The sequence below is a fragment of the Numida meleagris genome, chromosome 2, assembly GCF_002078875.1.
Source record: "Numida meleagris isolate 19003 breed g44 Domestic line chromosome 2, NumMel1.0, whole genome shotgun sequence".
Taxonomy (NCBI): domain Eukaryota; kingdom Metazoa; phylum Chordata; class Aves; order Galliformes; family Numididae; genus Numida; species Numida meleagris.
In genome coordinates this window covers 17,800,006-17,817,012 of record NC_034410.1, presented here as the reverse complement: position 1 = coordinate 17,817,012, position 17,007 = coordinate 17,800,006, and the positions used below count along the sequence as shown (strand labels likewise).

Sequence of the window (17,007 nt, the reverse complement as noted above, 5' to 3'; positions counted from 1 at the left end):
GACGTGGAAATGCAGATGAAACAAAGGTGTGTTGCTGAATTCCAGCATGTGGAAAAATTGCACCCATTGATATTCATCAAAGATCGCTGAATGTTTATGGAGACCAAACAGTGGAAGTGAGCACAGTGAGGCGGTGGATAGTGCATTTCAGCAGTGGTGACAGAGACATGTAAGGCTATCCACATTCCAGATGGCCATGCACAGCTGTCACACCATAACATGAAGAGTGTCTCAAGCAGCTCATCCACGTGAATCAGTGGATTATGAACAGGAAACTGTACAGAAATGAACATCAGCCTCAGCGTACCGGAAACGACAGCGGCAACACTGAAATATTGCAAAGTTTGCACCAGGTGGGTCCCACAAATGCTCACACAGGAACAAAAAGAACACCATATGCAATTTTGTCAGGATCTATCCAACCAATACAAGGCTGAAGGTTCTAGTTTCCTGGATCGCATCATTACTGGTGATGAAATGTGGTGTTAAAATGACAGTCCATGGACTTGTGAATTCTCTGTCAAAGAAAAAGTTCAAAACACAGCGCTCAGCAGTTAAAGAGATGTGCACTTTTGGGGTAGGAAAGGAGTGATCTATCTGGATTTCTTGGAACCCGGACAAACCATCTACTCTGACCATTACATCATGAGATTGACTAAGCTGAAGGCTTGCAGTTCCAGAGTCAGGCCAAAGAAGAAGACAACCTTTCTCCTGCAACACAATAATGCCACGCCCAATACCAGTTTGAGGACTGTGGAGCACGTTGCCAATCTTGGCTGCACTGTCCTACCACACCCATCATATTGTCCAGATTTGGCACCTTCTGACCTCCTTCTGTTCAGGCCAATGAAAGATGGACTGTGCAAGCAACATATTCCTAGTGACTATGCTGTTATAGCAGCCATGAAACAGTGGGTCACCTCTGCTGGTGCAGATTTTTCTGAGCATGGCATGCAGTCTCTTGTTTATCACTGGCAAAAATGCACACCTAATGGTGGTGACTATGTTGAAAAACAGGGTTTTGTAGCTGAGAATTTGCTCTATCACATGATGTTTTTGTTATCTTTCTGTCTGTTGTAGTTTCCATGGAAATAAATAGGAGGCATTCCTTTCATTGCAACTTATGTACATATGAAATAGTATCTCCAGAGAGATCAACAATAGGTCACTCACGTAATCTCTGCTCTGTGGAGGTACCATTTAGTAATTCCACGAATATAAGGCATCTAAGTATGACTTCAGATTGAACTGATTTATAACTACGCTTTTTTATTATTATTTTTCTTCTCTTAATGTGCACCAGTGTGTGAATACAAAGATGAATTAAGGAAATCTTTGTGGCCTTTTCACTTAACGCTGACTCACCTGTTTTTGGATATTATTACTATCACATTTCTTATTTTTTGTATTTCTCTTTAAAGTCAGTAAGTTGAGCTCTGAATTTGAGATCCATACAAAGGTTTGTGTAGAAGAAAATGTTTAACACAGATAACACCATTTTAATCTCTAGATAAATAATCTGACTACCCAATCTATTTGTGTAAACAAAACTCAAGAAGTCCAGGAGACCGATACTTGCTACCAAAAATAAAGAATCTTGAAAACGAGATTTCCATTAAACAGTCTGATTACATGTAATATGTCTATAAATGATGTGGTAAACTACAGAAATAGCTTTATCATACTTAAAAATGTACATTGCAACATAAGAGAAGGAATCACAAGCAAAATTTCTCTAGAAGTTAAAAATATTACTTAAGATTCACTTAGTTCATCATCTTTAAAAACAAACAGAAAATGCTGCTGAGCATTGACATATAGTTACTACATGAAATATTGGTCAAAGGAGAAAATTAAACTCCCTTCAGTTTGTGTTAGATTATTCATTTCAGATAAGAAGAAAAACGGTGCAATCTTTTCTTATGACAGAAATGAAATGATTAAAATAGTGATGAAACACATACTTTTATTTTTCAACACTGCCTTCTCTCCAAGCAATTTTAAATATCTTTATCATTGTTTGTGACACCTTATTTAACAAAATGTTCTGTGTAAGGAAGAACTCAGAATACTGGTGTTCAGACAGGAAAAATACTTGGCACAAAGCTAGCAGTGATATGAAATTTTCCTCAGAAATATTTTCCAAAGGAAGACTGGAATCTTTCCATAAAATGACCATTTCCTCTGAGGAAAATCAAGTTGAGGTCTGCCTGCCTAGACTCTTATTGTCAACTTTATTTTATTTTTGCAGTGAACAGGGAAATCGTGAAAGCTCTGCAGGCTGGGAAGGACAGTGAACTCATGCAGTGAGGAGAGGGACTTCTCTCTGTGGCTTATTCTGGGGGCAGCTGTGAAAAATGAGAGAGAGAGAAAAATCTGGTTGCCCATCCCCATGAAAGCTGTTTAGAAGTTTGCAGTCCAATTTTCTCCACAGGGTGAAAGAACAAAATTGAAAAAAGGCACCATGTATGTGAGGCAATGAATTCATTTCACTATCATGAAACGCTTTTTCCCAGAAGTGTCCAAAAATTTGTATGGATTTCCTTCCCTATGTGTATTTATTCCTATCTTCATGCCAGCTCTACATAAAACACAAAAGAGCAGACATTGCCCTTATATAAAAGCCAGTAAAAATTCTCTTTTTTTACTCTTTCATGTATATCTTGAAAAGGGAACTGAGCATTAATCAATATAGCAAATATATGAACAAGCTCCACAGGAGGAAAAACAGAGCTGCTGGAGTGAGACAAGATCCTGTGAACACTCTACAGCTGCAGTCCCACAGAATGAAGTCCTAGCTCTGCCAAAGTCAGTGGCAATTGCCATATCAGTCACAGAATGCAAAGGGATAAGTGGTGTTACAGCTATATTTGTTTTCTGGAAATGACAGTGAAGGGCAGTTGCAGTAGGGCAATAACCTCTTGTCATAAAAAAGGAAAAATTTCTGGGTTGCCTGAGTTCCTAAATCATCCGTGTGATCTGAAATGGTGTATAAAAGTCATAAACTGGGCTAAATCTAGGTAGGCTAAAGATGGCGCTACTGGGCATGGCAGTATAGCAGCATCGTGCCAGGACCAAACACCATATCCCAAGACCATTTGCCAGGCTCAGGCCTGTGCAGGCCATGATGCCCAAGTCCTGGCACATTGCTTGGCAGATGAGCATGGCCCTGTCAAAAATTTGGTGTCACAGAGCAAGAGAGCATCTGTGAGGTTTGGCTACTGTGTGTTCTAGGAGCACTAAGAAGGAGTCAGAGGTGTACATTTATTCTAACTGGAATAGGAAGAAGGACAGATACTCATATCCTTCTCATCTCAGGAAATCAGCACCTATTTAAAATCAGTTTATTACAACTGAGAAACAGACTGTGGTTTTGTCCTTATGGCAGCCTGTTTGCCATAGGGCTGACATGGAGGCTGCCAGTGCCATTTTCCTTCTCCCTGCGGGGTACACTTTGTCTCCTCTAGGTGACACGTAAATCCACAATCCTGGCTAGAAAGATGCAGCAGAAATCTCCTCTGCCACATTCTGACACAGCTGAAATCTGAAATCCTTGTATTAGCTACTTAGGTATCACAGTGACAGGCACAATATGGACTAGATTTGAATACTGTAGAGAAGATTTTCCACTAGAAAATCCTCTGGGATGTCTCTCAAAGTAGCATTAAATTCAGGTCCATTGCAACAGTAACCACAAGTTGGAAAAATGTGTCAGCATATCTTGAAGCTTTATGGTAGATTAAGATTTATAAAGCATCTATTCCTATGGGAGTGGTATGAATTTTACAGGAAAAAAAATCTGCTTTAATGTAACTCGGTGTATATGCATATTTGTTTCTCTATGACTACTGGATGATCGAAGAAAAGCTTCAAAATTATCCAATGAAAATGTCAGACTTTTCCTTACAAGTTTTTTGACAAATCAAACATTTTCATTTTTAGTCTCAGTTATTTATCTTTTCTGCCATATCATTGATGTTAATTAACCTCACTTGCATAAACTAATGTAAAATATACTACTTTTGAATGAATCTACTAGTACATTCCATGGTAAGCTAGTTAATTAATGTTTTAAAAATCAAGCTGTTTAAAAATATTATGCAGGTTTAATTCCATTTATTTCTACTAATCACTCCCATTACAATGATATGTGGCACTAATGTTATTGCAGCTACTGTGCTGATTTTACTTCAATACAAACATGTTCTATTTCAAACTATGAACAGTGAAATATACTTTGTTATTGAATTTGCTTATTATAATCTTGATTAACATGTCATTTTAAATCAAGTGATTTCTCTGTAAGCTGTCCCAAGATTTCAGTACTTTCTTTCACCGTGGATATTTTCCTCTGCTTCGAAAAAAAATCACTGTATTAAACAGAATGAATATTGGGATACTATCAATAGCATGAGTATAGGAGTGTGTCCATTTCACAGGCTTGCTTAATTAAACAATACCTAGTACTTTTAAGAGAGGAGAAAGGCAGAAGAAAAATATTGAGATGCTTGGTGGGTAAAGTACCATGACTGTCTATTGGTTGTAATTATGATGAATAACAGCAACAATCTACAACTTCACTCATGTTACACATATTCAATACTCATAATTCTACAGGGATCAATGGAAGCTAAGTGTTACCTGCCTGAACTAAGGGGATTACATTTTTAGGCCCCTGGAGACAACTGAACTAGGATTACTACTTTACTAATTGCTTGCATGTTTTACACTATGTTCAATATACTTGAATTCCTAATTTTAATTCTATGAAATTTGTTGTCAATGGCAGTATGTAAATGATTAATGACATTGGAAATATTTTTACTGTTTCAAGTGAGTGCCTTCAGATGTCATTAAATGCATTTTATTTTATTTTTCACTTTGATTCCACTTCAAATATTTTAAAAAGCTAATATAACACTTAAGAGGAAATGGTTGTTATCTAAGATTTGCATATTCTATAAACACAATAAAAGGTTACTGAATTCAGTAATTCCTTATTGCACCCATGGATTGCTAATGGATTTTTCCTACTTTTAATCTTTTTAATGTTTATATTTAATAAACATTGCAAGTCAGATTGTCTACATTTTAGAATTGAGTAGTTGTTGAAGTTAAGTAGTTATGGTAACAAACTCTGGATGATAATCTCACCCAAAATAAATCAAGCAGACAATCAATTATTCATTCAGCAATATTGTTCAAAGCAATCATATTCTGTCCTACAAATAATGTACAAATTATTTTTGTGATTTTAAAGTCGCACCTTGCTCTGCAGCTGAGTTAATTCTTTAGCAAATACACTGTCAATTGTAGCTGGCATTTGCTGATAAAGAGAGTTGGAAAGGTCCTTCTTAGCAGCTCCTTTATACTTCACCTACAGGGAAAGAAAAAGGCGACACAACATGAAAAAGTTGTCAGATATAGTAATCATACTACATATTTTTCCTATTAAATAAAATGGCACTAAGAACATTAGAACTGGAAAAATCTACTGCAGTCTCATAAATTGTCAAGAAAATACAGATTTTTTTAAGTACTAACTTTAAAATGCTTTAGGTGGATCTGTCTAATTCTCAAAGTAATGCAAAGAACCTGTTAATTAAATACTAGAACTGAAGAGAGGAGTACTAAATAAGTACAAGGCAATCATTTTTTTCTACATTATATTAAATAATTTCCAAAAACAATATTGTACTTTCTCATTCTGTTTTCCAAAATCTTGCACAATAGTAGCAGTGAGATGTCAATAGAATAATATTTCACCAGTTACTGTGAAGTAGCAATTGAATGTAACTGAGAAAGACAGGAACACTGAAGTTAACATCTGTCATAATTTTTACTTAATCTTCTCATGTTGCAGACTCATTTTTGAACTTCTATTTATCTTGTGCTTTCTCCAGTGTTCAGAACTTATAATTCCTCATAAAAGGGCTAGAAAAATGTGGAGGTCGCTCCAAAAGTAATGCTTCCTATTTATTTTCATGGAAACTACAACAGGTACGAAGAGCATGGTAACAGTTTCGGATAGAGAAAATTCTCAGATACAAAACTTTATTTTTCAACAAAGTCACAACCATTAGCTATGTGTTTTCACCAGACATGAAAAAGAGCCTGAACAGTGTGCTCTTAAAAATCTGCACCAGTGGAGGTGACCCACTGTAACTGTCACCACTGCTGAAACGCCCCTCTGTGCTTACATCCACTGTTTGGTCTCTGTAAATGTTCAGTAAGAATCAATGAATGACAATTAGTGCAATTTTTTCTGCATGAAAGAATTCAGTTCCACACCTTTGATGCACAGGCACGTCCATGTCACTTTGTCAGACTGCACCTCTGCTGCCATCTGTCACATGGCAACAAAATGTAACAGAATGTTGGTGGAAAGGTTCCACCTCTACTGTCACACCACCTACATCCACCTCTGACATCATAGACCAACATAATAAAATAGGAGATATCCCTTTCGGAGCAGCCCTCATAGTTCAAAATCTATGAGGCTTTTGCTTCAGATCTAAGTTTTGCAAATTTGTAAAACCATTTCATTTATTGCTGAGAAATCATTCGTATATATGAAAGACATATTAAACAAGTCTGTCTAATGTCATTAGCTTCCTTTGCAATATACAGCTGGTTTTTTTATAGTTCCTTTTACATGTTATAGATATAAATATATATACATAAATAATTTGCTACAACATTTGTTGGTGTCCCCCAAAACAGAGGGCTTTTTCACTGCTGTTAAGAAAGAATTTCAGAAGTGCTCAAGTTTTGCAAAGACAGGATATGGGACACTAGAGGTCAGTAATTTACAAGATAAACCATCCATCATATTATTGGGCTTAAGTAAGGCATCTAGCCACAATAGGCAAGAGTGCACAACAATGGGATAATACAAAACACAACCTGCTTTAATTGTGAAAAAATATGGATATGAAGAGCTGGGAGTAAACTGTGGTCTATCATTTTGGAAGCTGTCGGTTTTTTTGCCACTACCCATGGGTTTGCATGCTTGGAAGTGATCTGAGAGGTGACCTGCAGATGGCCTTCACCTGATCCCTGTTCCAATTCCCTTACTGAAGAGCAGGTGTAATAACATGGCAACAGGTCTTTCTCTCCATGACAGTCAGGCTGTTTGTGCACACATGTAGTTTACAAAGCTCATCAGTGCAGAATAACTAACAAGAAATCCTTTTCCTATTCCTCAGTTGACCCACAAAATGGCACAGTTATGAATGTCTTAGAACTGTTAATAAAATATCTTTTGGAACCTCGGAATAAAAGGGTTGTATAATGTCTATGTGCGTATACATTATACACTAATTATAGTATTTGAAGTCACATCAACTTTAAGCAGAATTATTGTTTAAAATACGCCATCCTTCCCCTGCTCATAAATATAATCTTCAATTCACAGTGTTTTTACCAAGAATAAGAAGCAAAGAGAATTCTTCAGTCTTTTTGGTCTTACCTCAGAAATGAAAGCACCAACATTTTTCACATGTTTTAGCTGAGGAGTGTCAGGTACAAATATGCACTTGCCCTTAGATTTTTCAAATTCTTCTTTATAGTGTACCTATAGAAAAGAAAAAGAGAAGATTAGTTGTTCTTAAAAACTGAAATGTATACAATGGCTAGTGGTATTTTATTTATTTTTATGGACAATGTGCTCAGTGGCTTGCAAACTTCTTAGGCCATGCAGGCAAACACCCAATTCTCATACACAGAATCAGGCATGTAAAAGTCACAGAGCTCTTTAATATTAAAGATGAAAAATATATGATTTTTCTCTATATCTACAGCACAATTTTTCCACTGCCCATAGATGTTCTGCTCTTCTAAAGAAAAGAGAGATGAATCAAGATTTTTCTCTTTGACCTCAAAGATAAAATTGTTAGACTGGCTTCCAACACAGACCTTGCAAGCCCAGAATCTGTATGGCATAATCAAATGTCTCTTTATCAATCCAAGAGTTAAATGAATAAATTCATAAGTCCATTGCCAAAGCATTGCCTACAAAGCACCCCTATGGTTGTGACATGCAGGTAATATCAGAGTCTCTTAAAAAGCCAAGAAAATTTTATATCAGCCCATTTCTTAAGTGATGTACATACACGACTAAAAGTGCTTTGGTTGCAAAGCACCACAGTGTATTTTGCAAAAAAAAGCAAGTGCTTATTTTTTTAAAAAACAATACAAAGTCCCAGCACTTTCTTACCAGACAATAGGTGCAGCTACAATACTCAGTTATCTGAAACAACCACATGCCTGTTGATGAAGTCATGTCAGAGCTAGTTTGTACTAGTGAGACTGTGAAGAACGCTACGTCTACAGAAATAGTAAATGTGTACGGGATCTTTACTACATACAAACTGTGTGTAGAAAGATGGTGAATACAACAAGATTGATTAAACATATTCAAAAGGCAGACAACTTCCAGGTGCAGTCCTTACTTTTAAAGGTATTTCCAATAAGTAGTCTTAAATGATTTTAGTGAGATGTCCTTCTTTCTATATAGTATAGTTTAATTCAGCGCAAATTGAATTACTTAGGAGTAAGCTTTCCTGGTTATTATCTGCTACCATTTCTCCAACCTCATTTTCACATTCTGCACAATAGCACCATGCATTAATGCATTCCCAGCTTGCTGACAAGCAGCAGGCAGAAGCAACATTACCTGCACCTGAGCATTACAGAAATACATGGTATTAAGTTCCTCCTCTGCATCCTTAACAGATATCACAAGTTCTGTCTATGTTCCTATAAAGTGACTTGGAAAATTCATGAGGAAGAATGGTAACTTACACAGAACCAGCTCCTAAACTTTTTGATGGAAGCTTTTTGTCCTCCATGAAATGAATTATATAATGCCAAATTCACTTCAGACTGTTCACCACGTAATCATCACACAGGAAATAATTTTGGTCACAGTGAGCTCATCCAGATTTGGACTACTGAAAGAATTTATATTTCTTTACTGAATCATACAATCTCCCTTTATGAACTATGTAGTGAAGACCACCACATCTGATATTCCGTTCGTAACTTGTCACCCTGCCCGCAAGGACTACTTTCTGTCCCCGGCCACCTCGTCGCATTTACACATCAATATGATGAGCGGCAAAATGGCGTTTATTGTTACAAGCTACAGAACTATATAGTATATCTTATCTTTTACTAGACTGTTCAAGAAGCTCACGCAGGCCCCTGGCCAATCATATTGAATATCCCGCTCTGGCCACTCTCTTCCGAAAAGCCATACACGGAGTTGTTATACACCTTGTTATGAAAACAAAGAAGGACAGCCTCTCCTTCTTACGTCACGGGTTCAAGTAAAGTAGGTGAACCAATAGCAAGCATATGAGGAAGGGCCTTCAGCGTTACAGCCCGAGTACTCCGTAACATGCCTACTGCAACAGAACTACTGTGTATTCTAAGAAAAACCGTCTGGGGAATAAAGGGTGTAAAAAAATTACCATATGTCATCATTTCACTCGGGGCCACATCGATCCAACAGTTCACATAATCTCTGTATGTGTCACTGTGCTTCCAGGCAACCACAGAGCAATGCACAAAAACTGCAGTATCATGGTAAGGATGAGCAGGTGCCTACACAGCCAACCTGTGTGTGTGCATGGACGTGCTTTTAAGGGTTTGCTTGAGGTGAGGTGTGAATGTTCACATGAATGGCTTAAAAACCAGCCTTGCAGAATTATGGCTATTCACAGCAATATGGCTGAGGAAGGATATAGGATTATCTATAGAGCTGACTACTGGTTAGTTTTGACAGAATTCCCAGTAGGATTACTGTAAAACTGGGGCTCTGGCAGAGGAGATGGAGAGCCATGCTGCTCACAACCTAAATAAATCATGCACAGATAACTGAGAGCTAACCGTAATTACATCCATTTTAATTAGAGTAATAATTGCATTCAAAAATCAAGCATGAAAGCCTCCTAAGGTATCGTTTAATGGGGGGGAAAGGGGAATAGAAGAAACAATCAAAGCCATTCTGCTGTAGAAATCACACTTACAAAATAATCAAAAGAAATAAAGGAGTAATGTCATTCCTTTATTATTCATATTTATTACAGTAATCCACACAGGTTCAAATGAGTCATTTACAGAGGATATATAACAAAATCTGTGTGTCCAGTTTTAATCCAGCACACTTTAATCTGCTACAGAAGTGTTTACATCACTTAGAATCAGGCAAATGGAAGACAAAATGAGACAAGTATAATGTAGTCATGACACGTGTACTTTAAAAGTGTATTTATTTTAAATGAAGTAAGTGGGAGGCTGAAGCAGTTGACTATTACAGAACATAATCAATGGCTGGAAGAAACATGCAGAGAAACCAATATTCTCTGAAAAGTTAGGGGTTACAAAATCAAATGTCTAAAATATTGAATAGGAAGTTTTGCCTCTAAGTGACTTACCCTTCACCACAATACACTCTGTTTAGGTTAAGTAGGTCTGCTAAACCTTAGGAAAAAAAACAGCTGATAAGAAAAATTTGCAAATGATGGCCTACAGCCACCACTGCCTTTTTCATATACTTTTGAAGCCCTTGAGACTCACTCAAGCCACAATTTTTAATAGCTCTCTCCTGAGCCCATTCTCCTCCCAGACTCATCATAAAACTACTCTGATCAGCAGCATAGCTATCCAGTAACACTAGATTAAAATTCCTAGACAATCACCAAAAGGATAAGCTTCAAACTGGCTTGTTTGTTTTATTCAATTGACGTTATATGGCAAAACACAAACTTTATAAAAGGTCATCCAACCTCAAGGCTGAGGCTTCCTGACTTAGCAGGAAAATTCATCTTGTCCATGGCCTGCTCCAAGAAGAAAAATTCAAGTGGTACCAGCCTAATTCAAGACTAATCCAAGCAGTTACCTTTCTTTTGTATTCAGGGGTACATATTTGTCTCATTTAAATATTAAAAACTGTTCTTAATATTTTGACATTACTAATGACAAGGACAGCTTTGTTGACCATCCTGCCAAGATAAATTATAGAACTGTAGGCCTAGAAGAGTCACAAAAAGGTCCAGCCTTTCTTGTCTAGATCTTGTGCTGGATTGAAAGAGAACTTTTTTTCCACTAACAGTTCCCTGTCCCATCTTTCATTTCTTAGTTTATTATCTCTTATAACAGTGTAAGAACTGTGTCAAATCATAGATCTATCTAAATCCACTTTCTGTGGCCACAGAAATCTAGAGAAAAGTGTGAAGACAAGCATACAGTATTATTGCCTTATAGTATTCTACCAGTCGAAAGAAATTCTGACCTCAAAATACTCCTGAGCTAGAGGCCCTGTCTACTGATGGGGAGCCCAGAAGAATAGCTCCAGCCTGAATTAGGTGGGTCCCAGGCCTGGGGAAAAGCACTACTTCTACACTGACTCTGTCTCTTTAGCACTTCCTTTATGTATCCTGAGGCAAAGCTGGCCCCCATGTAAGGACAGATAGATAGTGATACTATTTTTGCTCTAGGTGACAAAAAGCACTGGTACCACACATGATTAAAATTCAGCGGAATCTTCAGAAGACACAGTGTCTGCCTATACCAAAAAGCATTCACAATATTACACTACAATTTCAGAACAAAGAAGAGATGGCAGGATACTGAAATATAAATAATACAAGCAAATGGATAGGCTCAGTTCCAATACAGAAAAGGCCTGGAATGGAAGATAATTCATTTAAATCGAATATACATGACAGTTTTGAAAGCATTGATGAAATAAAATTGCATAATAGAGGGAGATTAAACAAAATGGCTTTAGGGAGGAACAATTCAGGGGGTATCAGAGCCACAGAACAAATACCTGCCAACCTCAAATGAAGATGGGGATTTCCTGAAGAACAGGAGCACATAAACACTTCCCAGCTTCCACCCGCGTATAGTTCAAGCCTGACAGTTCCACATGCACTTAGGAATGCCATCACAACCATTTTTTTAAATCATGTTGCCAAATTAAAGTCAGCCTAAAAAGAATGCAGGGTGAGTGTAATGCAATCACAGTATCTTGAGTCACAAGTGCTCCTGTTACTGTGTTCTCATGGAGGAGCTGTGCTGGCAGGCTACCAGACTGAGAAGGATAACTACCCCATCTCGTGGTCCTCAAGGACAAGGGCTGCTGTCACAAGGTCATCCTGGGGCAAAACTGCGAACCGCTCAAAAAACACTGTACAGCTATGAACAGATATTCACCAACAACACATCCACACAAATAGCAGTTTGATCACAGATTCATGCAAAAAAAAAAAAAAAAAAGCATGAAGAATATATAAAAAGTTTTGAATGTTATTGTGTCAAAATGCAAATTCCTTGCAGCTGATAGGGCTCCTCAGTGAAGCGTGCAAAGTGAAGAACTTAGCACAGAACAAATGACATCACTGGTCACATGAAATTCCAATTCATTCCATAAGCGTACATACATTCCATCCAAGCCAATCAGAACACAACTACTGACTTTAGCAAAGGCTGAATAAAGCCCCAAAAATGAGTGTCATTTTTAAACAAAAAACATCACCTCTGAAATTAAATTTGTTCTGGGCCATTACGTATTACTACGTCCTTGAAAGCATTAACGACATGTTGCCATTATGTTTCACATATCTCAATGAAAATCTAAAGCATTTGCAGGCTAAATGCTTGACAAGCTTTCAGCAAAAGCCCACATCTCTACACTGTCACAGGTTTCAGGAACCTGGTTTAACTTAACTACTCACTTTAGCCCCCACAACCCTGCAGAAAATTAACAATTAGAAATGAGAAAATACAATTAACTGTTAAATGTAGTGACTAATAGTCACTGCCAACATTACTACTAATGGGTACACAGCACAGTAGTAATTCCTTTCAATAAAAGCAAATATTTCTTCAGCATTTTTCAAGTTTTTGCCTTGAAGAACAGTAACCATTACTTAGAAGAAAAACTGCACAGAAGCAACACGTATTTTGGGTTAGATTGGTATTACATCTCCATTTTACTTGGCCTTCCCATGATTTAACATGTGTTTTATTGTGTCAGATGCTATTCATTTTCCACAGAAAGCTTGTGGACAGCCATCAGTAAAAATAGTAATAATCTCTACCACTTCCTAAAATAGCTTGAGATTACAAAGGAGCCATCATGGTAGCTTCTTTTAAGGATCTTTCTAATTTTCAGCAACCTTCTTGTGAAAATTAAAATACTACCAGATGGTCCATGGACAAAGAGAAAGCTTTTAATTTGTCAAATCACATTTTTGTGCCAGCAATGTAAAACCTGTATCTCCAAGGTACTGTTTTTCTGAGTTACCTATTCTTTTCTGATACATATCCTCTAATCGTTTAAAATGTAGATTCTGTATATCCTATTCTCAAAAAATCATTCACCTTGAACAATAACATCCTGAACCTCGTATTACAATGCAACATGTGCTGAGGTAATATCAACACAATATGAACCAGTCATCAATTTCAGTTTCATTAGGAGAACACTTGTTAAAGAAAGTCTCTCTCCAGTGACATTTTCTTAGTTGCCACCATCCTGAACATGCTGCATAGAACAATCATTCCAACTGCAATTCATATGACAGGGAAAAGCTACTTTTCAGACTCACCTTATCACTCCAGTGGATTTTTCCCATAATTGCAAGTCAGTAATAATATGCTATGCAGACTTGAGCTTCTATCACCAAAGACTAATAGACAAAAAGTTCATCTGTTTTATTTTTATCTTCTGTCTTTACAGCTACGCAAGTACAGCACCCAGTTCTATTTTAACCAACCAAACTTCATAGGATTGAGCAGCAACTGGCAAAAATACCACATTTTACTGGTGAATCAGCCAAAGTGTTCTCATGGGAGTCATCCTCTGTGTGAGATCCACCTTTTGGAACTACTTCCTAGGGCCTACACTTCATACAGCTTAAGTGCTCCAAGAAACTCGTCCTTCCACAGCTAATAATTCAAGGTATCAGAGAACACTGTGCTTTTCTATTATCTGTGCTTTACATTTGAGCCTTGGATGGTCACATGCTGCATGGTACATTTCTGAATATATATGTAATGTAAATGTACATACATGGTAAAAATGAAGCCACTGAAAAGAGAAATGCAAACGTAAGGATGCAAACAATTACTGTCACTTACATCACTTATTATTTCACTGCATTTTCGGGCCAGCTCCATATTTCTGTCCTCAAAAACAGGCTTGAGAAAGACCTATAAAAGAAAGGTAATCATTCCAGGTTTCTTGTCCTAAAAGAGAAGCAAGTAAAGAAAAAAAAAGTATTTTTCAAAGCTATTGGGTTTAACTCACCCTTTCTTCTTCTCCATTTTCATTTTCATCCTCTGTGAATTCCTGAGTGACAGATACTCGCATTTTAATACTTGGAGAAAACAACAATGAAAACTCTAAAAAGGTGCAGAGTTGCAGGAAACAGCTCAGACTCTACAGCATGCCTGGAATCAATGCTTCATTTGTGTCCTCCACTGCACTTAACTTTACCAAGGCTCCTTCCTTATTTAGGCAGCACTTGACAGTCTTTATCTGAACAACTCAGTGTGAGTGAACTGAAAGGCATTGCAGATGGCCTTGCTAGCTATCAGCTGCAGCAGAGCTAATGCTTTCTTACAGATAAAATATAATTAAATGACCTATCCCAGTCAACTATTTTTAAAATGACTATGAACGCAATTAAAATACTGTGATTCAATTAATTCATAACATAAGTAATTTAGCAAAATTAACAGGCTTAAAAGGGGAACACTGATTCTACGATTAAGGGAAAACTGTGCAGTTGTAAGATTCAAGGCATGCAGACTCCAAAACTAGTCATCACAAAATGTTATTTTGTTGGTCCAATTAAAAAAATACACTATTCTCATTTTCCAGTAGATGTTGCAGCTATTATATTTACCAGGAAACAGCCTTTTTCCATCAAACATAAACAATTTCTTAAACTCTCCATATTACTCATTAAAATGTGGAAAAAATGTGAAAACTCTAAAAAGGTTCAGAGCTGCAGGAAACAGATCAGACTCTACAGCATGCCTGAAATCAATGAAGTTAGCTGACATTTAAATTCAGGCATAGACAGATACAAACACATCTGCATACTTAGAAACATACATGGCTATTTATTTACACAACCATGAAAGTTCATTCACCATTAAAATTGTCATGATCTCAAAACCAACCTTTTTCAATATGAAGTCCAGCTAAAATGAAACTGAAATACATCCTTATTCCAATGGATACGGTGTCACAGTGTTTGCATCTGTAAAACATGTAAGTACATATTACAGGACCAGTCAGAGTAACCAGAATTTTATTATTTTCTTTCTAAACCATAGCATGTATACTTCTCATTTTATACAGGTCATGATTTTGAACTTCATCTAGCAGAGTGATTCACCACTACAGGGTTTTGCAATCAGGCAAAGATATAAGGAATGCGTGCTCTTGGAAAACCTCTTCAAAGAATATTGAGTACTCGAGCCCAAACACAATGCCCCCTAGATCTTATTTAAAAACACACATTTCTGGGGGGTGAGGCAGAATATATTAAGAAAAAGGCACGAACTGCTTTCATGCTTTCAGTCTATAATAATCAAGACATAGAATTCATTATGTATTAACAGCACAGAAAGCTTCAAGATTTTTCATCCTGTTATTTCAAATGTAAGCTACTAAATTCCACATTTTGATCGGCATTGCTGATGTTTAAGTTGAAACCTGAAGGCCTGGTTTGTGTAAGTGAGGATCACCCGTAATTTAATATGACAGCTTTTGGAGCCCAGGATGTTTCACCCCTGTGGAGAAGAGCAGTTTAGTCTTAAAACCTGGGTATGCACATTAACAGGTCATTTTTGAAAACTATCACCACAGAAGATATATTCCTGCATGATTTCAAGCACCACATGTTAAGATCTACAAAAGTGTCAGAAATGTAGCACCAAAGCTTTTGTGATACTATTTTAAATACAGTATTCTTCCACCACCACCTTTAATTTCCCTTTCCTTCCTATATTTAATACATTTTGTAACTGAAGACACTGAAAAATAGTGAAGAGAGTAGAGAAGAGCTATCAGTAGCTGCAAAGGTTGCTGAATATGGGAAAATCTTCTTCTGTTTTCTGCCATGGAAAGTAAATACTGTCAAAATGACCAAGTCAAAACTGTTTGGCCTTTGGGTTGATGGGAGCATGTTCAGACTCTTATCATGCTTATATTGTATTTGGCACTTTTTCAGTAACTGAATATAATTTATTAATCACTGTTTTCCTGTAATGGTTTCTTCACGATAAAGATCTACTTTCTCATTAGCATGATCTTGAATTGATTTCATAGAATTTCATTTTTTCCTATTTTTGCATCACCTATGTCAGGTATTACTGGGCATTCAAACAAGCTGTGTTCCACATAACTTCCATAATACAGGGATTGCAAGACAACTGCTGCAAATCATCAGAATAAAGAAAAATGCAATATTTTGCAAAAAAAAAAAGGAGTAAGGGAAAAAATATGACAGTATACATACTAAGTATACATACAAGTTAGTCAGTACAGCACTTCACATATAATAGATCTAGTTAGAGACTGTATGATACAGAAACCTGCCTTCTTTTTTCCTCCTTACAACATGGAACACTATCTGATAACATTCAGTGTGCCATTGAGCAACCCTGAAATTCAAATATATCCAGATAAAATTCAGATGGGAGTTTCAAAGAATCCTGGAATACTTTGGGTTGGAAGGGACCCTGAAGACCATACAGTTCCAACCCCACTGGATCAGGCTGCCCAGGGCCCCATCCAACCTGGCCTAGGACTCTTCCAGAATTTGTTGTGACCGTTTAAGAGCTGCACAGTTTAAAAGTGCATTATGGTTCCATTAGCAGCCTGCAGGTCAAAAACAAGTTGAATTTATTTCCAGAACAGGCAATAAACAAACTGGAATCAACAGGCTTATTTGGCATAGCAAATATTTGTGTATGTTG

At 37.0% G+C, this 17,007-nt stretch overlaps 1 protein-coding gene across 6 annotated transcripts in view; it reads right to left on the bottom strand.

The window, feature by feature from the left end:
• NEBL (nebulette) overlaps positions 1–17,007 on the bottom strand; it is a 254,624-nt gene that overhangs the window by 77,739 nt on the left and 159,878 nt on the right. For 2 of the 6 annotated variants that reach the window (XM_021386377.1, XM_021386376.1), the window contains 5 exons: positions 15,205–15,284; positions 14,324–14,393; positions 14,155–14,226; positions 7,472–7,576; positions 5,267–5,377 (listed from right to left, as the gene is read on the bottom strand). The exons of 1 other annotated variant lie outside the window; for it this stretch is intronic. In XM_021386377.1, coding sequence (XP_021242052.1) covers positions 5,267–5,377; positions 7,472–7,576; positions 14,155–14,226; positions 14,324–14,386 — 351 coding nt within the window. In that variant the 5' untranslated portion in view covers positions 14,387–14,393; positions 15,205–15,284. Of the gene's footprint in view, positions 1–5,266; positions 5,378–6,291; positions 6,360–7,471; positions 7,577–14,154; positions 14,227–14,323; positions 14,394–15,204; positions 15,285–17,007 lie in introns of those variants that run through there. 3 more of the 6 variants (XM_021386380.1, XM_021386378.1, XM_021386381.1) reach the window with 2 other exon arrangements.